General features: G+C 38.8%; 1 protein-coding gene across 6 annotated transcripts in view; it reads left to right on the forward strand.

Annotated features, from left to right (window-relative positions):
• Positions 1-24,721, forward strand: part of LOC134227976 (cadherin-23-like) — a 117,560-nt gene that overhangs the window by 45,558 nt on the left and 47,281 nt on the right. For all 6 annotated transcript variants that reach the window (XM_062709712.1, XM_062709705.1, XM_062709720.1 and 3 more), the window contains exons 11-14: positions 12,360-12,505; positions 12,647-12,792; positions 13,127-13,254; positions 13,399-13,502. In XM_062709712.1, the coding sequence (XP_062565696.1) occupies positions 12,360-12,505; positions 12,647-12,792; positions 13,127-13,254; positions 13,399-13,502 (524 nt within the window). The remainder of the gene's footprint in view (positions 1-12,359; positions 12,506-12,646; positions 12,793-13,126; positions 13,255-13,398; positions 13,503-24,721) is intronic.

Consider the following 24,721-nt stretch of genomic DNA (forward strand, 5'->3'; position numbering starts at 1 on the left):
ATGCTTGTTTACAGATTTCGTTTCCGCCCCTACATAGAGTGTGGCCGACCCAGCCCCACTTCCGATCTCGAATTTCTTTTGCTTCCGGCCTCTGGTGACAACGACGATGGAGATCGTTGTTTGAGATCCAGTTGTGAGTCTACCAGGCCAGCAGGCATCTGTTGATGAACACCTGCAGCGGTTGAGTGTTCTCCTCTGATACACACCATGTTCCGCTAGCGTATAATAGCACAGATTTCACGTTAGAGTTGAAAATTCGTATTCACTTATCTGTTTTTCCAGATATTTCTTAAGCTCGCAAAGGTAGCCCTTGCTTTCTTGATCCGTGCGCCTATGTCGATCTTGGTACCGTCGTCTGACGCCATTTGGCTACCAAGATATTGGAAGCTTTCAACATTCTCTACTGGTTGCCCGGCTACTGTGAAACTGGAAGGAGTCACCGTGTTTACATCCAACGATTTGGTTTTGTTGACGTTGATGACTAAGCCTGCCGAAGAGGAGCGCTTGGCAGGCCGAAGAGGAGCTTACTCCGCATATCAGAGCGCCGTTGAGCAAGGAGTGCAACGTCAACAGACAATTCGAAGTCGTTTAGGTGCTCCATGGTTATAGACTGCCATCACAGCCCGCGGTTTGGTTCACGGTCAATCGCATCTACCAGAATCTCGTCGATTACGATGAGGAACAGTAACGATAATAGAATACATCCTTGCCTCACACCAGCTACGACCCGGATAGGGTCGAACAAGACCCCATTGTGCAGCACTCTACACGAGAAGGCCTCTTACTGTGCCTCGATGAGGCCGATGATTTTCTCAGGAACCCCTTTGCGTCTCAGGGCGCCCCACATATTCTCGTGATTGAGACGGTCGAAAGCTTTTTCGTAGTCAATGAATACAAAGTGAAGTGACAATATGGTCCACACATCATGGATTCCGGCACGGAATCCATCCTGCTGCCGCCGGAGAGTCGCATCAATCTTCTCCTGAATCCGGGCTAGGATAACTTTGCATAGAACTTTGAGAACGGTACACATCAACATAATGTCTCGCCAGTTATCGCATACAGTCAGGTCACCCTTTTTGGGTACCTTCACTAAAATATCTTGCATTCAGTCGTCCGGGAAAGTTGCGGTGTCCCAGATATTACGAAATAAATGATGCAGTAGTCGAGCGGATGTTATGGGGTCAGCTTTGAGCATCTCGGCTGATATGCGATCGACCCATGGGGCTTTATTCGATTTCATGTTTTAGATGGCTGTTTGAATCTCTAGCAGTGATGGAGTTTCGGTGTTGACCCGTGTTATACGTCGGATCCTAGGCAGATCATGCCGAGGTGGTGATGTCTTGGCTGGCACTTGAAAAAGTTGTTCGAAGTGCTCGAACCAGCGTTTTTATTACTTCAAAAAATCGAAAACGTACTCTTACCGCGCACTCTTGCCCAACTCTACTCTAAATGTCCCGTATAGAACTTCCGTTCCTGCTTTTAAATTTACGTCTTCGAAGTGATCTTCTAGCCTTTCGAGAAAGGCGAAATTGTACATTGTGGAAATCTGAACGAAGGAAACATGCCACACAAAAATTGGCAAACACGTACATCGAATGGGTGGTGGTGGAGAAAATTTGTTACGACACTTTCAGCACTGATTCTAATTGGAGGGTTCAACAACGGAGAGACTGGTAGAAAACGAACCAGCGCCAGCGGTATTGAATAGTAAGCAATTGCTGTCTTCATATCTGTTAGATTATTGATGGCTCCCATATTTAGCTCAGATCATTGCACAAATATAAGAGTGCTATGCCGTGATTCATCGAAATCAGCGAAATACCTTCGCGGACTTTTTCTTTTATATCGAAAAAAAGCTTTCGCAGTATCTGTGTTGAACCTAATCCTAGAATTAAAAAAACACATTAATAAAGTTAAAAAAAACAAAAGCTTTCGTAGTATGGATAGAATGGGCGAGCTGAATGTATTCCATTTCGGTGCAAGTTATCCATTTCTAGTTAGGCCGTTACAAATATTTAATTAAAATTATGTCTCCAAAATGTCAAGGAGGGTATAATAAAAAAATATTGAAATGAAAAAAATTATTAAAGAATGTTTGGAAAATCCTCAAGAACATCCGATTTTTTTGTTGCTTCTCTAATTATTTTTGGGCAAAAAAAATCGACGTTTTTTTTTTAAATATTTGTATCACCCTTATTTGGATCGCTAGAAACTGAGTAATTGAGAGAAAGGTTCAATATAGGAAAAAGCAGAATTGGATCACGCGTAAGCCTTGATCCAGGCTCAGGTCAGATTCCTATCGACTGTGTTTATATCGTTGTTGAGCCTTCGTCGCCGCAAGCTTTGGCACTACTTCTGATGTCGGATTCCAATACAGCGCTTGCTTACCGGTTTCATCTCCGCTGTTTCGCAATGTGTTGCCGACCGACCGCAATTTACACTCTCGAATTGATGCATCGTCGATGAAGCTCAGCATTCGAGATCCAATTGTAAGGCCAACAAACTCGCAAAAGCAGCCCTAGCCGTCTTGATTCGTGCTCCAATGTCGATCTCAAAAATTGAAAATTTTTGGCCTTCTCCACTGCTTGCCCAGCTATTGTAAAATTTGAGAGGTTGTTTGTGATCACATCAAACGATGTGCTCTTGTTGACGTACATGGTGGCATCCACCATAGATGAGCGTTTGTCCATAGGTCGTCGAGCTTACTCTGCATAGCGGCTTGGGGCTAGTAGGGCAACATCATCAGGCAAATCGAAATCATAAGTAAGCTCCATAGTAAGAGGCTTCTAGAGCAGCCCACAGCTCGTTGTACGCATTTAATCGCGGCCACGTCAATTTAGATGAGGATGGGGTCGTACAATGCTCCGTTTTACAGGATTTGGCGCATAAAAGCTTCATACTGCGCATTGATGCGGTCGACAATTTTATCCCAAACTCCTTTGCGCCTCAGGGCGTTTCACAGATTTGCGTGGTTCAGGCGAACCAAACATCCGTTGAGTCGAGTGGATTCAAATCATTCAATAGAAGCAGCTTCCAAAGTCTTATTTGGCATTATTTATACAATATCATATGTATTAGCATCGGATTACTATGAGTGGGGCGTATTACACATCCTTACCCTGTTTTGCACTTTTTTGTCAACTAAGTGCTGCCTGGGTACCATTGGACATTGCTGCTTCTTTCGTTGCAGATGGATGGAATAACACAACATTGTTCAGTGCTGCGAGAGCGTTTCAATCTAACGGCAGGATGCGAAATAAAAAATTCAGAACGGATATTTGTTTATTCTGTGGTATTCGGAAAGTCATGAATAGAACGTGACAAATGAAGATTGTGCTCGTGTCGAACGGAAGCAGCTGTGAAGACCGGATGGAGATATCGCTTTACACAAATTTGGAACTGCTGAGTATAATTTCGTAGACCTGATTCGAATACCTGACCAATAATTTAGATTCAATGAAATAATAACCGTGAATAAAGCACATGAACGAGCTTTACTAAACATCGAAAATGTCTGTTGAATTTTTGTGCAATGCAATGTACAAGGCAACCGTCCGGTTCTAGTTCCGGCGGAAATTGATACAAAAAGGAAAGAGGCTCACGAACTTCTACTGTTGTAAACTTTGATTTGATGTGTGGTGTCGAGCGTCCATTGTTGCAGCACCGGCGGAAGAGAACAACATATCAAAGCAACAGCATACATGCGGATGGATACCACGTGGGATGAATTCCAAGTGCATTTGACACTTTGAAAATTACTCTGCTAACGAACGACGAGGCATTCTGGATTGTGGGTAGCTAGTTTCAGAGTGGTACGGTTCATTGCTTTCCCTAACCGGGTAGTGTCCAGATAGTGAAAAAAATGTGCAAATGGATTCCAATCGGAAGTAGGCTTCCAATCAGGTCTTGAGGGTAGGATTTCATATGACAATTGAGAATTTAAGTGATGAAGCCGAAAACATATATTGAAATCTTCTCAGAAATTTTTATAAAGTTATGAGCTTGTTCATCGGAATCCCTTCCGGTTTTGTCTTATGTCCCTTGGTTGCCAAGCTATGACCCCTAAAACCAGCCCTATAAATATTTCAGAAGGTAAATTTCAATTGAAAATTGCAATTTCAGAGTTCCCGATGTTGTTTTGTAAAATTAGAGCACTCACATGCCATTTTTTATAAAATATATCGTGACCCTGCTTTATTCATAGTGACTCTTGATCTTGAATCGGATCCTGATAAAAGAATTCAGAAGACTAATTTCAATTTAAAATGTCATTCCTTGACTAGGCTTTTATGACCATTGTTGAACCCGCATTCAAGGGCCCATCGTTCCTGGTAAAAAAGAAATTCAAGCAATTTCAAGAAAATTTAATGAGTTTCTCATGCGATTGTGTGTTTGGGGCGACATTTTACTTAGGAATTTCCACGGGAAGCTCCCCGGAATTTCTACTGAAAACTATCCGGAATTTCCACGGAAATTTCTTCGAAATTTCAACAAAAGTTTCTTCGGAAATTCCACGAAAAATTCTTCGGTATTTCCACTGAAAATTCTTCGGAATTTGAACGGAAGATTCTTGGGAACTTCCACGAGAAATTCTTCGGAATTTCCATGGGAAGTTCTCCGGAATTCCCACTAAAAATTCCTCGAAATTTCCACGGGAAATTTTTCGGAATTTGAATGGGAGATTCTTCGGAGCTTCCATGGGAAATTATTTGGTATTTCAATGGGAAATTCTTCGGAATTTTCATGGGAAATACTTTGGAATTTGAATGAGAGATTCTTCAGAACTTCCATGAGAAATGCTTCGGAATTTTCATGCGAAATTCTTCGGAATGTGAACGGGAGATTCTTCGGAACTTCAACGGAAAATTCTTCGTGATTGTTCACGAGAAATTCTGTAAAATTTCCGCTTCAAACTCTTCGGAATTCCGACGTGAAATTCTTCGGAAACGCCTTCGTAATTTTCAATGGAAATTCACCGGAATCAGAACTCTCAGAACTTCTTCGGGGTAATCTTCGGGACTTCTTCAAGAAATTCTGTGGAATTTTCACTGGGAATGTTTGGAATCTCCGCGGGAATATCTTCGAAGTTTTCATGGGAAATTCTCCGAAACTTCTACATAAAATTCTCCAGAATTTCCACGAGCAATTTTCAAGATATTCCACTGAAAATTCTAAACAGTTTCCACTGAAATTTTCCGGAGTTTCCACGAGAAATTCTTTGGATTTTTTACGGGAAATTCTCCGGAATCAACACGAGAAATTATTTGAATTTTTGACAGTAAATTCTCCAGCCTAATGGCGCAAACAACTAAAGGATTGGATATGAAAAAAGGCGACCGAGTGTGAACCACAGTGTTGGTCATACAGTGAACTCTCCCTTACTCGATATTGAAGGAACCATCGAGTTAGGGAGATATTGAGATAGGAAACACATTTATATTTTTCCCAAAACATCAAATACTTTCCATAACGTCATTTTTTAAGAAAAGGTAATTTTTGGAAGAAAGGGTCATTCGGACAAATAGTTAAAATTGTTTTCTTATTATGTGAAGAAAAAAGTGAGTTTTTTAAGTGAACAGTTAACAATGAGAAATGAGATGTTCGAAGTGAGTACAGGGTAGTGAGATGTGAGTACTGAAGAATGGAAGTGAGGATTTTTTTTTTTAGCAAACTCTGATTTTCATTGAATTTTTGCAGCAAATGATCAATCCTTTAATATTTTTAAATTATTTTCAGAATTAATGCTTGGCGACTGTGGATACATAACGGAGCGTGTAGTTTTCGGCTGTTACAGTCTTGTAACGCAGCAAAAATAAGTTTATTTCTGCATCTGACGGTTTCGGTAATTTATTTTACCTTTTTGAAGGATTAGACGTTCAAAAAAAAATTTACAATTATTGAAAAAGGTAAAATAAATTATCGAAACCGTCGGATGCTGAATTGAACTCGTTTTTGCCGCGTTACAAAACTTCAACAGCCAAAAACTAAACGTTTATAAGAGTTTTGGAGTATTTTTTACTAACCCGAACGTGTAATCTTTAGCTTTCTGACATGGTCCCAAAAGATGCATGGCCTTTCTAAAAGGATTATCAAGGCATCCCCAGAGATTTCAAGGAGAGGCAATTAAAATTTAAATGTGGAAGAACTTGATTTTTTTAAGATGGATTTATTGATAAGTTCCTTCAAAACGTACCAAAGTTTTCGAGAGTACTAGGACATCTCTAGATTTTTTAAGTCAGCGCTGAGCCTCGATGAACATTGTTTGTAATGTTTAAGTCGTCAATGGATCTGTTGAAATAGCTGTAGGCCAGTTTGCGAACAGTATATATAAGTTGGGTCGAGTCTGTTGAGTTGGGTTGCCTTTTTTGTGTTTTGACTATAACAATAGAAAAAAAAAGTTAGCTCCCCTAGATTTTTTTGTTAGTTACGCCTATGGTAAGAAGAAATAAAAACGAAGGAAGAAGTAAGAAGAAAGAAAGATGAAGGAAGAGAGGAGATGGAAGGGAAAGGGACGAATAAATAAGGAGGATGGGAGGCGAAAGAAGGAATAAGGAAGATAGAAGAAGAAATAATGATAAAAACGGGAGAAAGTAGAAGTAAGATGAAAAAGAAGAATAAATAATGGAAATTGTAAAGGAGAAGGAGAAAGGAAGAAAGTAGAAGGGAGAGGGAATAAGGAAAAAGAAAGAAGGAAATAGGTAAACGTTGAAAAAAGAAAAACAGTAGCAAAAAAAATGTGAAGAAAATTGGAAAGAATAAGAATTTGTTTTCTTAATTTTCAATTTGGCCGAATGGCAAAATCTCATAAGTTTCATCCCACTTATCACTCTTCAGTGCTCCTCTCATCTCTCAATCCTCACTTTCCACCTCTCACTTCTTACAGCACACTACTCCCTTATCACTTCTTGATTCTCACTTTGTTCTTCTCACTTTCACTTTCATTTCGTAGAATGTCTCATTTCTCAGTTTTCACTTTTCACTTTTCTCTTAGCACTTCTCTCTACTCACTTCTCACTTCTCAATTCTCTATTACCACTTCTCGCTTCTTATTTTGCAATAAGGTACCAGTCAAAACGTTCACTGCAAGAGATGGCGTTGATTCAGTGGTAGTAAAATCGAAATTTCATGACTAATAATAGAAAAATAAAATGGAAACGAAAGAAAGTAGATGGAAAGGGGAACTAGTGAGAAGAATGCTCACTTAGCACTTCTCACTTCGAAATTTTCATTACTTACTTCTCACTCCTTCTACTAACTTTTCACATTCTTCTTCTCACTTTTCACTTTGCGCTTCGATTTTCTCATTTCTCAATCCTCACTTCTCACTTAGCACTTCTCAATTCTCAATTTCCACTTCTCACTTATTACTTTTCTCTTCTCACTTCTTACTTCTCAATTCTCACTTTCCACTTCTTACTTCTCAATTCTCACTTTTCGCTTTTTGTTACTCACTTTACACTTCTCACATCTCACTTCGCATCGTTCACTTCGAATTGCTCCCTCCAACTTCTGACTTTTCACTACTCACAATCCATGTTTATTTTTAACTATTCGGCCAAACGAAATTGCCCGAGACCGTGTATATCGTGTGTGTGAACCTTTCCTGACAACATCGAGTTAGCGAGGTGAAATGCATTGGAAAATTGCTTCGTCTTAGAGAATATCGAGTAAGGGAGGTATCAACTTACGGAGGATACGCAGTATGCTAGATTTAAGGTATTGTTAAGTTCATCGAGTGAGGGAAAATATCGAGTGACAGAATATCGATGATATGATTTGGGGTGCTTTTAGAGTAAACGGCACCAAAAACCTAACGTTTATCAGTACTGTCGTGCGGTGCTTCTTTTGACAAATCGTGGGCTACTTTGAACTTTTTGAAACAAGAATTAAAACGTAAATTACAATAAAATTGTCATTGCCAACCTTCGGATGGCTTGTTGATAATTGGCAATACTATTGATCGATTCATTTATTTGGAAAATGTGAAGGATACCTTTGAAAGCATGCGCCGTTGAAATGGATTTTCATAGATCTTTTTTTTTTTCTATTTGTTCAAAGCAACAATCCAAAACATTCTTACAAGCTCTTAACAGAGCAGCTGCTGTAACGGTCCCGCGTCGTCTTCAATCTCCAGACCTCAAAGCATTGAAAATCTTTAATCTTTGAACAGAAAACTCAAGATAACAGATATATGGACGGGCAAATTATTAGTTTCGTCAAATGCCTGATTTATTTTTTATTTTTTATTCAGTTTTAGTCAGTTGATTAGTCTAAGGTGGAAATCAGAAGTTGATTGTATGACATTCGCCAGAAAACCATTTGCCAGAATGATGATTGCCAGAAACCCATTTACCACTATGGACCATACGTCAGAAAGCCATTCCCCAGAATAGACCATTTCCCAGAATGTACCATTCCCCAGATATAGTAAAACTGGAAATTACGATTATTATTGGTGGTTCAAAAATAGAAAAAGAAAATATAAAAAAGGTAATTTAGTATAACGTGGATTTCGCATTATTTACCAATGAAGGGATATATGCTATAATTTATTTTCATAAAATGGATTTTAAAACATATTAAACAATATTCAGAAAGATGGATGCTATTTATCAGAAAAAATACATCCATATTTGTCTAATACCAAACAAATTGTTATCAAATTTCTTTGCCTCATTCCAAACGCAGACTTCGTTTCAAAAATTAAATCATATCTACAATTGGATGATATCACTTTAAGTCATACTAGACAGCTATTTGCTTTAATTGAAGAAGTTATATCTGCAAATCTAAGCAAAATCTCTACTTCTAAATAAGGAATCATATCCACAATTGCCATATTCAAACACGGGCGCGGGCAAACACCTACTTTTAAAGAAGGGATCATACCCACCATTGCTTTAATCCTGTCAAACGTCTATTTTAAAGAAGGGATCACATCCACCATTGCTTTAATCCGGCAAGCGCCTAGTTTTAACCTTCCGGGACTCGCTTCCCTAGCAGCACACATGTTCCTCATTGGTTTCTGCAACTGATATGTGACCAGATTCAGTCCCAATCAAGTTGCTGTAACCATTTTTGTTTGACTTGTGCTGCTCGGGTTGGTCCTGGGTCACTCACGCAGTCCGGCCGCTCTTGAGAACGATAAGCGTGCTTTTTTCGAAGGTGGTATTTACACTGAACTTTTTACAACGGTCCGAGTCCCGGAAGGTTAAAGAAGGAATTACAACCACCATTGCCTTAATCCTGACAAGCGCCTGTTTTTAAAGAAGGAGTCACATCCACCAGTGCCTTAATCCGGGCAAGGGGCTATACCCGGTTTATGTATGCTTACGTCTTATGTACAGATTACGTCTTTTCAATTCTATTATCGGCCGGCGCGGTGTCATATTCCTCACTAGAAAACAACTATAAAACAACAACAAAGCAAAATTATAGAAAATGTCCCTTATGCCAAATGACCCTACCTTTTAACGCTGTTCATAGTTATGTCAAAAGCTCATGGCGTTATGAATTCTTCGCGCCTACTGGGCAAACGAGTGCATGGCAAATAGGAGATGATCAATTTTGGGGAATGGTGCATTCTGGCGAATGTCATACAACCCAGAAGTTTGCATGAAGTGATAGTGTGCTAGTCTTATGCAAGCTGCAGCATAAACGCTGACAGAATGAATGGTTCCAGAGAGCTCAATAATGACAGAAGATGTTTTTGCCTTTCTCGCACATTATATCGCCTTACCCTACAAGGACAGTTGAAGTCGAATTACTTAGCTGTACAGATAACAACGTGATGGAATCAAATGGAATAATACTAAATTCGTCTTATGACAGAAGGAATATCTGACCAAATATATCTACACCTATTGAGATTTTAACCCTTTTCAAGGCAGAAGAAACTAAACAATGTATCAACAAAAAGCATCAATAAGACACTATGTTTACATGGTATTATAATCAAATATATGTTTGCTATTATAAAATTGGTGGCAATATACTTCAAAAAACATAAATCATAATCATCTTTAATCATAAAAAAACTCAAAAAACCAAATAAATATACAAGAAAGCCAAATAATTTTTCAAGAAAATCACTAGAAAATCTAACATAAGAGATTCAACATAATAAATATCAATGGGAGAAATATGTCTGTTTTTTGACGAATTATAACTAAAAATCCTGCTTCCACTAGAAAATTACGCTGTATGGTAAAAAAAATGTTCCTAAATGGACATTAACATTTAATTTCTAGCTCAGCATCATCTGCAGCGTAGCTGCAAAATCAAATCATCAATTTTGAACATACGGTTAGGGAAAAGAGGGGAATATGCCCTAGCTAAGCATAGACTGCTTTTATGCCTTAGCGATTGTCATGGGTGTTTCTACACTCAGAAATAAATAAATGCTAAATAGATTAAAAGTCATACTAACTGGCTATTCGCCTGGTTGACCCCGCATTAGTTTAAACTTGAACAATACTGAGATAGTATAACTTTAATTTATTAGCGCATAGTATAACTTTCCGGTATATAAAAATAGTATAACGTCGCTTTAATGATTTTGGTTTAGTTTTGAACTGTCAAAAGCAATAAACAACAAAATGTTCCATTTCTTTATAAAATTTCAGTTTAATTATATTTTATTGATACACGAGCATAAATTAATAAATCACATAAAATTTCAACGGAAGTACTTTATATTGATCGGCAAACTCGATGATGGTTTCCACGGCAAAATCTCTGGCTCGCAGCAATAATTCGATGATGGCAGTCCCATGCTGAACCCGTTTCGCAACGACGACATTCACCGCATCTTAATCATATTCATGTAATAGCTAATAGCGAACAATTATACGTGCACTTAAAAGGCATAGTAATGCGGCTCCTCGAACTGTTTCGAGTCCGCACTTCGCAGAATTTCCACCTGCTCCGGTATTCATGGTTGGTCAGGATTTCCTCCTCCGTCGCAATTATTGGTGCAACTGAACGGCATCTATCAACTAGTCGCAAGTGACGATACCGTTCCAACACCTGGGTAAATCGCTCCAGATACCCGGTTTCCTTGGTTCGTAGGTACATATACATGTCGTGGACGTTTTCACCAGGAGCCATCTTCCTTGAATACAGCGCGTATAGAAGTTTTCCCGTTCTGGTCCGGCTCCAGTGCTGTCTGTTTGGGAGTACATTCTAAGTTTCCTTGAATCTCTGCCAGAACAAGGTTTTGCGTTCGTTCGTTTAATATGTTCCGACACCTTTTTTCCATTTGCCACTTGTTGAATATCTCTGCGTTGGTCACGGTGGAAGTCATAGTTGTCGTAGTTTAATTACTGCAATACGGTCATTTCATGTTCCGTCATTTATCACAACTCGTTTGGTGATAACTTTGACCTATGGAAGAACCAGCAATTTGATTTAGGTACTCAATAAAAATCGTTCGCAACAGAATTATTTGGATAAACTTACGTTTTTTTATATATCATTCGCCATTCGCTGCAGAACTTCAATTTGCTTAAACTGACAGAAAACATGTCTCTTCAAACTTTTCAGAGAAAACATAATACATTTCTAAATTTTTAAGCACAAATCGGACTTAGTATAAATTTTAATGTATAATAATATTCTTTTTATACTAGGCTATGTTTTAATCTGATAAATCACTAAAATGATTTGGTTTTAAACTATACTTGTTTAACCTCAATTCTGAGTGTACCTCACGCAACAGTTAAACAATAGTTGATGCCATATTAAAATTAGAAAAAATCTCAATAATATTGATAATATTCACATTTCAAAAAAGTGGTGATATTTCGTTGCCGGAAAACTCATGAGGCAAAACGCCTTTTAGCCGGCAGCTCTTAGGGAACAACGTACCACGCGTCGGCACATCAGCATTCTGGTATGGACAGTGCGTGGAGACGCGAGTACATTGTAGGATAGTTCCACTAGGGCGTTTTGCCTCGCCGAAATGTTATATGTTTCATCAAAATGTGGAAAATTTCTGTTTTTTCTACTTTCCTATCAATTATTTTGACACTTTTTTCGCCTAACCTACATAATTTCACGTCTAGTTTTATTAAGGCTATCAAAAAAAGGTAAATATAAGTGAATACCCGAAGGTCGTTTTGCCTCGGGGGGGCGTTTTGAGGCCACACATCTAGTCAAAAATAAATCGTACAATGAAACAAAAACCACAAAAAAGATAATTTTCCATGCATCAGACCAATTTGAAATTTTTGGAAGCCCTCACCCTTCACCAACATCAATCTCCGATTCAGCTCTGCGTGCAACCCATATCCCACGATGGAGTATTTAATCAACTTTTAACTTTTCGCTTTCCGGTTATTATTTCTCGTTCCCAGCCGGCGACAACTCCCCGGAGGCGGCTGCACAAGACACAACCAGTGAACCCCTCTTCACTCTTACTTCGCTGGACGAATTTGCGACCCGGCTCTCGGTGGGGCGGGCTCTGAAAACTTTCTACGGAAGCTGGTCGGTCCAGATTGAGGTTAGCATCAGGATCGGTTAACATAAATGCACATGTACATATATGCATATGGATTTAGCACCACGGAAGGGTTTAATTGCAACTGGCAATGTCATCACTATTTTTTCTCATTCTTGCATTTCTGTAATTCTCCGCCTATAGGCATGTGACCGAGGAGACGAGTACGACCGATTGGAAGACAGCCCTCGACTGTGTAGCAATTCCACCTACACCGTTCAGGTCGATCCGGTCAACTATATGGCACCGAAAATCGAATTTCCCGGCGATGACGAACGTATTCGAATAAAGTGAGTATGCGATACCTAGCGATTGTGATTGGTATAAATCCGTTTAGGATAAAGCAGGGTTACTGTTCATAATCCCATATAATTCATACGCAAAAACGTAGTATTGAAGCTGAAAATGTTTGGTTCCAATTTATATAAATAATGCCTAAAAATAACAGCATACTTGTTTGAAATTTTAAATTAAAACAACAGTTTAGGTAAAAGATATTCTATACTAATCGAAGGTATGCGTATGTCGAACAATCCACATTTGAAACCTAAGTAATTCAAACCGACAAAGTGCCAAATGTAATTGCTTTTCCATCGTACCTCCTCCGTCTCCCTTATTCAACAGGTTCGAATCGCTGACCAATGGGCAACCATTGGTTGACACGCAGGGCAACACGGTGAAGAATTTCTGGGCCACCGACACGGACGGAGGAAACTTCGGGGTGGTCACCTTCAGCTTGCAGAGTCAAGACGGTACGAACGAACGACTAGGGTCCACCGGGACTGGAGAAAAATTGATTTATTTCCTAAATGCAATTTCGACTAAACGACACCATGGAAAAATGTGTGTACATGATTTCTTACTTTTGGATTTTATTTCTTCTTCTTTCGTGTTAGATTCATCTCAGGATCACGTGTTTTTCCAGCTAACCGTAATCGACAAGCATACGGTGCGACTGGAGTTGGCAAATGCAGAAGCAATACAAGCTCGTTCCTATCGGGTAAATATGTTTTCTTGTTTTCACAATAAGTCACTAGTTTTTACGTTTAATAACAAAACCGTCACTTACTGGCATTACACTCCAGTTGGATAACTTTTTTTGAATTTCATAACATGTTCAATACATAATAGATACTGGCAAACACAGCTGTTGGAAAATAAGAAATCCTTCATGGAGTATTCAAAAATTAGAAGCCAGTTCGCGAGATGCGCGCCCCCGCTTGTATCGTTGTTCTTCAATTTGTATGAAATTTTCAAGATTTGTTCAAGACATTTCGCAAATTTTCAGATATTTTCATTGAGGGGAAGTGGGGCCCTTCAAAAATGAATGTAAAAAAATCAAAATCTTTATACATATCTTTATACATAAAAATGAATTTCTGTCTGTCTGAACCTTATAGACTCCGAAACTACTGAACCGATCGACGTGAATATTTGTATGCAGTGGTTTTTGGGGCCGGGGAAGGTTCTTAAGATGGCTCGATACTCCTCCCTCTTTGGAAAGAGGGGCTCCCATACTAATGGAACACCAAATTCTTCATAACTCGAGAGTTAATCACGCAAATGAAACCAAGTCTGGCATGAGGAGGTTTTGGAAGGGAAGATATGTTTCTGTGATGATTCGAATCCCCTCCCTCTTCTAGAAAAGTGGCCCATAATAATGAAACAAAATTTCTGCATAACTCGAGAGCTAATCAGAGAATAGATCAATTTTATGCGAAACGAAGTTTGTCGGGTCTGCTAGTAATTAATAAAAATAAAAAATCAAAATAAAAATCAAAAAATGTTATAACTTTGGCAGTACATGGCTTACCGATTTTATTCAAATTTTGCATGCTTTTTCTACTCAATTAACATTTTATACCAAGTGATTTACTATATGGTAGTACAATTGTTTACATTCGGAGAAAATGCAGTTGAAAAAAAATACTTTTTACCAACAGATCTAGCCGATTCAATCCGGATGGGTCATATATGACCCAAGACGAAAATCAGTTGTCAAAAATCAGTTTTAAGAGATAGAGCCTTGCTTTCTTCAGCAAAAATGTTCAAAATTAACTGTTCCATCCAGGAAAAATATTGCCCAGGTCAGGTTATGGTCACTAGGATGATCTAGAGCATCCAAACTATCCTTGAGTTCTAATTTTGATGTTCTAAGGAATCAACACCATTTTTTACCACATTCTGATTAAATAATTGAAATTGAAATGCTTTATGATAATATCCCGCACCTGTCCTGCAGTATAACAGATCTTTTTCAATACCTAAGATACTACAAACAGTTCTTGAACTCAGATCTTAATATTCAAATCGGTCAACAAAAAGATCTACGATGTCCCCATTATTTTTGTGAGTTGGGACAGCTCCACGGTTCTTCATTACACCATTACAGACACACCACAGAATTCGTTTGGCATCTACGGCACTCCAAACTATCCTTGAGTACAGATCCTAATATTCAAATCGATCAACATGCAGATCTTTGATGACCCCATTATTTTTATGAGTTGGAATAGCTCCAGGATACCTCGTAACATAATTACAGACACACCACAGAATTCGTTCGATATCTACGACACTCCAAACTCTCCTTGAGTACAAATCCTAATATTAAGATCGATCGATATGAAGATCTTCGATGTCCCACTATTTTAATGAGGTGGAATAGCTCCGCGATACCTCGTAACACCATTACAAACACACCAGAGTTCGTTCGACATCTACGGCACTCCAAACTTTCCTTGAGTACAGGTCTTAATATTCAAATCAATCAACATGAAAATCTTCGATGTCCCACTAGTTTTATGAATTGGAATAGCTCCAGGATACCTCGTAACACCATAACAGACACTCCACAGAATTCGTTAGACACCTACGACACTCCAAATTACAGACACACCACAGAATTCGTTCGACATCTACGACACTCCAAACTCTCCTTGAGTACAGATCCTAATGTTCAAATCGATCAACATGCAGCTCTTCGATGTCCCCACTAGTTTTGTAAGTTGGAATAGCTACAGGATACCTCGTAACACCATTACACACTCCACAGAATTCGTTCGACACTTACGACACTCCAAACTATCCTTGAGTACAGATCCTAATGTTCAAATCGATCAACATGCAGGTCTTCGATGTCCCCACTAGTTTTATGAGTTGGAATAGCTCCAGGATACCTCGTAACACCATAACAGACACTCCACAGAATTCGTTCGACACCTACGACACTCCAAACTATCCTTGAGTACAGATCCTAATATTCAAATCGATCAACATGCAGATCTTCGATGTCCCCACTAGTTTTGTGAGTTGGAATAGCTCCAGGATACCTCGTAACACCATTACACACTCCACAGAATTCGTTCGACACTCACGACACTCCAAACTCTCCTTGAGTACAGATCCTAATGTTCAAATCGATCAACATGCAGGTCTTCGATGTCCCCACTAGTTTTATGAGTTGGAATAGCTCCAGGATACCTCGTAACACCATAACAGACACTCCACAGAATTCGTTCGACACCTACGACACTCCAAACTATCCTTGAGTACAGATCCTAATATTCAAATCGATCAACATGCAGAGTTGGAATAGCTCCAGGATACCTCGTAACATCATTACAGACACACCACAGAATTCTTTCGATATCTACGACACTCCAAACTCTCCTTGAGATCAGATCCTAATATTCAAATCGATCAACATAGAGATCCTCGCTGTCCCCACTAGTTTTATGAGGTGGAATAGCTCCGCGATACCTCGTAACACCATTACAAGCACACCAGAGTTCGTTCAACATCTATGGCACTCCAAACTATCCTTGAGTACAGGTCTTAATATTCAAATCGATCAACATGAAGATATTCGATGTCCCCACTAGTTTTATGAGTTGGAATAGCTCCACGGGATTTCGTGACACCATTATAGACACATCACAGAATTCGTTTGACATCTACGACACTCCAAACTGTCTTTGAGCGCAGATCCTAATATTCAAAACGATCAACATGAAGATCTCCGATGTCTAAACTATTTTTACGAGATGGAATAGCTCCACGGAACTTCGGTACACAGTAAGATATACACCACAGAATTCGTTGAACATGTACGACACTCCAAACTCCAAACAAGCTCAGATCCCTATTTACAAATCGATCAACTAGAAGATCTTTGATGTCCCCACTATTTTTATGAGTTGGAATAGCTCCATGAGACTTCATTAAACCATTATAAATACATAACAGAATTCGTTGAACATCTATTATACTCCAAACTATTCATGAGTACAGATCAGAATATTCAAAACGATCCACATAGAGATCTTCGATGTCTCAACTATTTTTATGAGTTGTAATAGCTCCACGGGATTTGGTTACACTATTAGAGACACGCCACAGAATTCGCTCGACATCTACGACACTCAAAACTGTCTTTGAGCTCAGATCTCAATATTAAAATCGATCAACACGAAGATCTTTGAGGTCTCCACTATTTCTATGGAGTGGAAATAGCTCCACGGGACTTCGATACACCATTGTAGATACATTACAGAACTCGTTGAACATCGACGACACTCCAAACTGTCCATGAGTACAGATCTCAATACTCAAATCGATCTTCATGTTGATCTACGTCATCCCATCTATTTTTATGAGTTGGAATAGCTCTACTGGACACTGGGACAGAGCCGCCTCGCAGCTTAGTGTTCATTAAGCACTTCCACAGTTATTAACTGCGAGATTTCTAAGCCAAGTTACCATTTTTGCATTTGTATATCACGAGGCTTGCACGATGATACTTTTATGCCCAGGGAATTCGAGACAATCAAGACAATCAAAATCAAGACAAACAATCCGAAAATTGTCTAGACCGGCACCGGGAATCGAACCCAGCCACCCTCAGCATGGTCATGCTTTGTAGCTGCGCGTCTTATCGCACGGCTAAGGAGGCCCCCTCTATAACACTATAGATGATAAAAGGAACGAAAAATGTTTGGATGCGATGTTTGTGATCACAATAACACGTTTTTTTTTCGTACTTACGTATTGTGTACGTAATGATGTCCATTTGAGCAATTCCAACTAACAAGATTTTTATATAATGGTGTAATGATGTTCCATGATGGTTCTCCAACTAACAAACAAGCTTCAGAATCCATGAATCACTATGTTGGTCTTTTAGACCTCCAATATCTGAACTCATGTATGGCGCCGTAAATATTCCGGGAATGTTATGATTTGTATATACTGGTATATTGATGTCCCATGGGGTTTCTACAACTGACACACACGCTCAGGATCCTATGATTCACTCTGTTGGCCTCGTAGACCTCCAATATCTGAACTCAAAAATCGTTTGGAGTACCGTAGATATTCTTGGAATGTTTCAATTTTCATATACTGGTGTAATGATGTCTCATGGGGTTTTTACAACTAACACATAAGCTGAGTTGCCTTTGAATCACTCTGTTGGTCTTGTAGACCCCCAAGATCTGAATTCAAGAATGATTTGGAGTACCGTAGATACTCTGGGAATATTGTATTTTGTATACACTGGTGTAATGATGTTCCATGAGGCTTCTCCAGCTAACACACAAGCTCGGAAATCAATTAATCACTCTGTTGGTCTTGAAGACCTCCAGTATCTGAACTCAAGAATGACTTGGATTACCCCAGGAACTCTGGGAATGCTGTGATTTGCATATTCTGGTGTAATGATGTCCCAATGGGTTGCTCCAACTAACGTACAAGCTCAGGACCCTATGAATCACTCTGTTGGTGTTGTAGAACTTCAAGATCTGAATTCAAGAAAGGTTTGGAGTACCGAAGATATTCTGGGAATGTGGATGTTTTTATATATTGACATAATCACGCCCCAAGGGGTTTTTACAACTAACACACAAGCTCAGGAACCTATCAATCACTCTGTTGGTCTTGTAGGCCTCCAAGATCTGAACTCAAGAATTGTTTGGAGTACCGTAGATATTCTGGGAGTCTTGTATTTTGTATATACTACTGTAATAATGTTCCATGGGGCTCCTCCAACTATTACACAAGCTCGGGAACCTATGAACTGCTCTGTTGATCTTGTAGACCTCCAAGATCTGAACTCAAGAATAGTTTGGAGTACCGTTTATGTTTTGGTAACACTGCGATTTGATAAAAAATAGTTTAATTATGGTTCAAGTAGCAATGCCAACTTCAAATAAGGATTTAGGCCCCGTAAAACGCTTTGTTGTTTATGTAGTTCGTCAAGATCTGAACTCAAGGAAGGTTTGGAAGCCCTAGAAGATCTCAAAAAAAATATTTTACCCCATATTTCTACTTTTTCATGGTTTGCATACGTTTTTGAAGCAGAATGTCCAAAATTTATGTTGTAAAACGATGAAAAAAAAAATCCGGATTGAATCGGCTAGAATTAAAGGAAACTAAACCCATAGAGCAATAGAGGAACTACAAAGCTTTAATTTTATATATATTTCAGGAGCACTAACTCAAGAAAAATCAAGAAAATTTATATTTTCTCCAGCACTGTTTCACTCTACTTGTATTGATGTTTTCCGATCTGGTTAAAACGTTGACGTAAAGACGTTGTTTATAGATAGAGACCCGCGAAGAGTGAAGCCGAAAGTACCAATCGAACGGTACCAAACGAGCAAAGTAAACAAACATTACCAATCTATGCTAAATGCGAGATAAGTATTGTAATCAACATTATAGAAATTATCAAAAAGTATGAAATCAAGTTGTTTTCAGAGTTCTCATAGCAAGTTTAAAATATTATATTTAATTATATTTGTTGTTGAATATTTGGCAATGTTTCTTTGACTATGTATTAAAAAAATATTTCTGGCGCTTAGTTTCATAGAGGCGTAGCTGTATACAGTGCTGTCATGGCAAATCATGAGCTGGTTACTCATACATTTAAAATTTTGCGCCCTTGGAAAATCCGCCCATCAAACTTTATTGATTTGAAAATTGCGCCCCACGCCTAAATGTGAATAAATTCAATTTAATACTTATTCTAGATCAAACAAAACACGTAATACCACCAGTGTAACACCAGATATTAGTTTGATGCGTCATATCTTCTTCTTCTTCTTATTGGCATTACATCCCCACACTGGGACAGAGCCGCCTCGCAGCTTAGTGTTCATTAAGCACTTCCTTCTTATTGGCATTACATCCCCACACTGGGACAGAGCTGCCTCGCAGCTTAGTGTTCATTAAGCACTTCCACAGTTTTTAACTGCGAGGTTTCTTAGCCAGGTTACCATTTTTGCATTCGTATATCATAAGGCTAGCACGATGATATTTTTATGCCCAGGGAAGTCGAGACAATTTCCAATCCGAAAATTGCCTAGACCGGCACCGGGAATCGAACCCAGCCACCCTCAACATGGTCTTGCTTTGTAGCCGCGCGTCTTACCGCACGGCTAAGGAGGGCCCCAAGCACTTCCACAGTTATTAACTGCGAGGTTTCTAAGCCAGGTTACCATTTTTGCATTCGTATATCATAAGGCTAACACGATGATACTTTTATGCCCAGGGAAATCGAGACAATTTCCAATCCGAAAATTGCCTAGACCGGCACCGGGAATCGAACCCAGCCACCCTCAGCATGGTCTTGCTTTGTAGCCACGCGTCTTACCACACGGCTAAGGAGGGCCCCATGATGCGTCATATACATCTGCATAAACAAGAATTCATATGCAAAGTATTGATGATTTGGGTTTGAAATTAAGTTCAATTGGCATGTTAGAATGAAAGTGAAATTCTAATGAAATAGGATCTTCAAAATATACACTGTGATGGAACGGAACTCCTATAGTTTTCAAAATACCGCTTTCTAAACTCATTGAGTGTAATGCATCGTATTATGATTTTTACAGGTTTATGTGCCGACTCCATTCAAAAACAATTATGTTGATGAGTAAAACATTGATCGAAATTTCAACTGTACTTTGTATATTTGTATATGAATATTTCATTATTTTTTTCTTGATTACTCCGCCCTCTGTCCAAGTCAAGTTTTTATTGTCTATTTAAAACGCCTCCATTTAATACCAATGCATTTTTATCTAAAAAATAACGGAATGTAGAGTTCAAGTTTACCATATCCCGCTATTTTGAATATCTCTTAATTTCTAACTTAACAACTTAACATCGTCTCAAAGCTTGTTGGATCAATTTTGTAAATAATCGCTAAATTCTTAAAAGTTCTTAAAAGCATCAAATCAATGGAAAAAATACTAAGACAACCTCCACTAACTTGGTATGCTTCATAGAGACATAGGACTCCAAGATGATTTACATACGTTTTTATGTAAATAAAGTACGTTTTAGTTTAATATAGTTTAATAGTTTAATATAAGAGCTTGTTGTGCAATAAATAATTTAAGCAGAGATTGTCGATATGGTGAAGATCACTATTTTATAGTGACGGCATTTTCATACTTGCGTCCTAGAAGTTAAAAAAGGTTACCACTATTTAGAATATATCAGAGTATACATAACCGAATCGGCTCGCCACAAAAAATCAAAATACATTTATCAAAATAATGTTTCACTCATAATTTTATAGAAAACTCTTACTTAATTTAGAGGTCCTACGCGCCTCGAATTGGTGACTGCCTCAACAAAGGTTGTTTTTCATACAAAATGCCTAACTTTGACAAACTAGTCTTCTAATTACCTCATATCATTAAAAAAAATTCTAAAGGAAATTCCGCCCACTTAGAATGCTTTTTTGAAGTAGCTTCAAACCAGTATCGAAACTTCTGAAGATATTTTCACTAATTTGCAATGCTTTTAGGAAAATTTTGCACTGTGATCATTTGCCGTAAAGAAAGGCTATCATTTCACTCCGACAACGAACTTTTTATAAAAGGCTCTTAGACCCATAGTATTAAGGTTCCCCCAAACACACGCGACGCGACAGTCGCGACGCGATTCTATCGCTTGGCGCGACAGCGATTCTGTCGCCGTTAATATGGAAGCGTAAATAGAACATTGCCTGCAGCGACCCAACGATAGAATCGCGGCGACTAGTTGTCGCCGTCGCGACGATGAAATCGCTTAGGTCTGGGGGAGCCTTTATATACCAATTGACTCAGCTCAACAAACTGAACAAATGTCTTTACGTCCGCGTTCGTTGAATTTTGCCTGCACCCGACATTTTTTCTTCTTTTTTTAAATTTCGTCTCCACACATTTAGGTATGTTCATTGAACAAACATTCCATAAAAATGCTTGTTTTCACACTCCTAAGCTTTACTTCAGTAACAGTTTTACGCCCATGTGTTTTGGACGTTTAAAATGCTTCTGGGTAACTTCAATCGTCTAGTCGCATGTGCTGAGAAATGTCGATTTGATTCCTACACTAGTAAAAAGATTTTTTTCGGCATCGGAAAATTTATCACTAATCAACAAAAGTGTTGCATGAGAGTGCTGTCCTTTGTTTAAGCCAAGACAAATTTGTTATCGTGGTGTGTCACGGTAAAATGAAAACTAACAAGGTGTACCGGCTTAAATTTTAATTTTAAATGTTCAACAATCGACCAAAACAAACTATTTACTATGAATGCCTTAGAGCAATTAAATTGTACTCCAATTGCTACTAAAGCCGCCCTCATATGACTTACAAGACCGCCCAACTCGCAATGAAGGTCTCAGAGTAACCATATTGTACTCAAATCGAATCTGTGTCATGGGTCTCATACGTTCACTGAACTCATTATGGATGCCTCTAATCAAACATATTCTACTAAAATTGATTTTATGTCCGCACTACAAAACTCAAAGGATCTATCAACTCATTATGAAGGCCTCAGAGTAAATCAAATCTATGTCCGCCCACTCAAGGGACTCAGATGATCACTCATTTCACAATGAACACCTATGGCTCAGAGTAATCAAATTGTACTCAAATTGAATCTGTGTCCGCCTTCATGGAACTCAGATGATCGCTCGATTCACTATGAAAGCCTCAGAGTAGCCGAATTGTACTCAAATCAAATTCATGTCCACCCACATGGGACTTAGACGATCACTTATTTCACTATGAGCACCTACGAGTAACCAAATTGTAATCAAATCGAATCTGAGTCATGCCCTCACGGGACTCTAGCGAGGGCTCAAGACACTATGAACGTCTCAAGGCAACAGTTTTGAACTCAAACTCATGATGTATCCGCCCTCATGGGGCTCTGGCGAGCGCTCAATTCACTATAAACGTCTCAGAGTAACAATCTTGTACTCAAATTAATGTTGTTTTTCCCCTTATGGGACTCTGGTGAGCGCTCAATTCACTATGAACGAATCAGAGTAACAATGCTGTGTCCGCCCTTATGGGACTTTGGAGGGCACTCAATTAAATAACAAATTTTAAAACGACTTATCTGGTTTTGTAAACAAGATTCAAACGTTGATTTGACGAATCAATGGCACTCCCATCGCAAACCTACACCATCAACAGGTAGCCGAAGCCTTCACCTACGTGTAGATGGTGATGATTAGCGTGGAAGTGCCATCAGATTCGTCAAATCGACGTTTGGATCTTTATTTACAAAAGCAGATAAGTCGTTATGGAAATTAGGTATTGAATTCACTGTGAACGTCTCAGAGTAACAATTTTGTACTCAAATTCATGATGGCTCTCATGGTACTCTGGCGAGCGCTCAAGTCACTATGAACGCCACGCCCACGCAAGGTATCCAGTATACTCGCCCAGGAACAAAAATTGGTGAATCCTACGCCCCCTCGGATTGTGTCTTATGGTGAGAATATCAATCTCTCAAAATTTCTGCTCAATCGCTTGTAGCATAAGCTGCGCATTTGATTAGATATATATATATATAGGAAAATATACCTCGGACATCATTCGATTTGGAAATTGGTTCTGATCGCTCGATTGTTGGTATGCTCCAGAACAATTTCACAGAACATTGTACGATGATTAAATGAACTTTGCTATTTTTGAACATTTAATATGAGGTATGCAACTTATCGATGTTACAACGGTTGAATTACCGTAGTAAATGCGCGGTGAGTTAAATTAGCTGAAATTTTGAAAGGTTATTACGTTAATCATGATATCATGGGCAGTACTGTTCATATTTTACATGTAATTGAATTTAAGAAATTTGTTTCATTCCACCCGATGATATCAGAAACAGAAAAGTAAACCACGTAACGATAGCAGTTCGATGGGGAATTAAAAATTGGGTTGAAGGGTTTATCTCAAAATTATGACAAATGCCTTTACCAATGATTATCGGACCGGCTAATATTTCTGTACTTGATGTCTTTTCTTTAGAATATTTATTTTGTTTTGCGTTTAGTAACTGAATGGTGCGTGGTTTTACATATCCACTTAATATTGTTTGTCCAAAATTAAAATATTAGATACAACGTAATTCTGCCGTCAACCCCCTTCTTGCCCCAATTGGTTTACCGTAGTCATTTTCCATTACACCCAACCTCCCTCCCTTACCCTGATGACCACCTGATTTCTGTACTGCTCTAATGCGAAAAAATATGGCATGAAAGTACCGACAATGATGTAGTGTTACGTAATACATTCACAACACTAAAGAAAGCCAAACAGCGACCTATTAACCTCGCTCTTAAATGCTTTCTCCAATTGCATCGCTTACTATCCATTTATATGCTCCATAACTCATTGCGTTACTGCTGTTCCCGGCTCACACTCTGCTGTTATCCATATGATCTGATCGGTGATTCAGTGTTTCATTTTTTCTATCATCACTCATCACTCATCATCATCGCACCCGATCACAAATCTCCAATTCCTGCATAGTGATGAATCGTGGCCGATGTAAAAGCAGCACGACCAACACCAAAGTACGGGAGTAACTCAATAGCATTCAAACGATGGGCATCGTTCGGTTTATTCGGGATGCATCGTTTATCGTTTTTCCCCGATTCGTAACGGAGAATATGAGTGAATGCGAGTGACTTGATGCGATGCGATTGATCCAGTAACCCTGTCTCAGAGTAACAATTTTATACTCAAATTAATGATGTGCCCGCCCTCATGGGTCTCTGGCGAGTGCTCAAGTCACTATGTACGTCTCAAGGCAAAAGTTGTGTACTCAAATGCATGCTGTGTTCGTCCTCATGGGACTCCCGTGAGCGCTAAATCCACTATGAACTTCTCAAAGCAATAGTTATGAACTCAAACTTATGATGTGTC

Source organism: Armigeres subalbatus, chromosome 1, assembly GCF_024139115.2.
Source record: "Armigeres subalbatus isolate Guangzhou_Male chromosome 1, GZ_Asu_2, whole genome shotgun sequence".
NCBI classification, from domain to species: Eukaryota; Metazoa; Arthropoda; class Insecta; order Diptera; family Culicidae; genus Armigeres; species Armigeres subalbatus.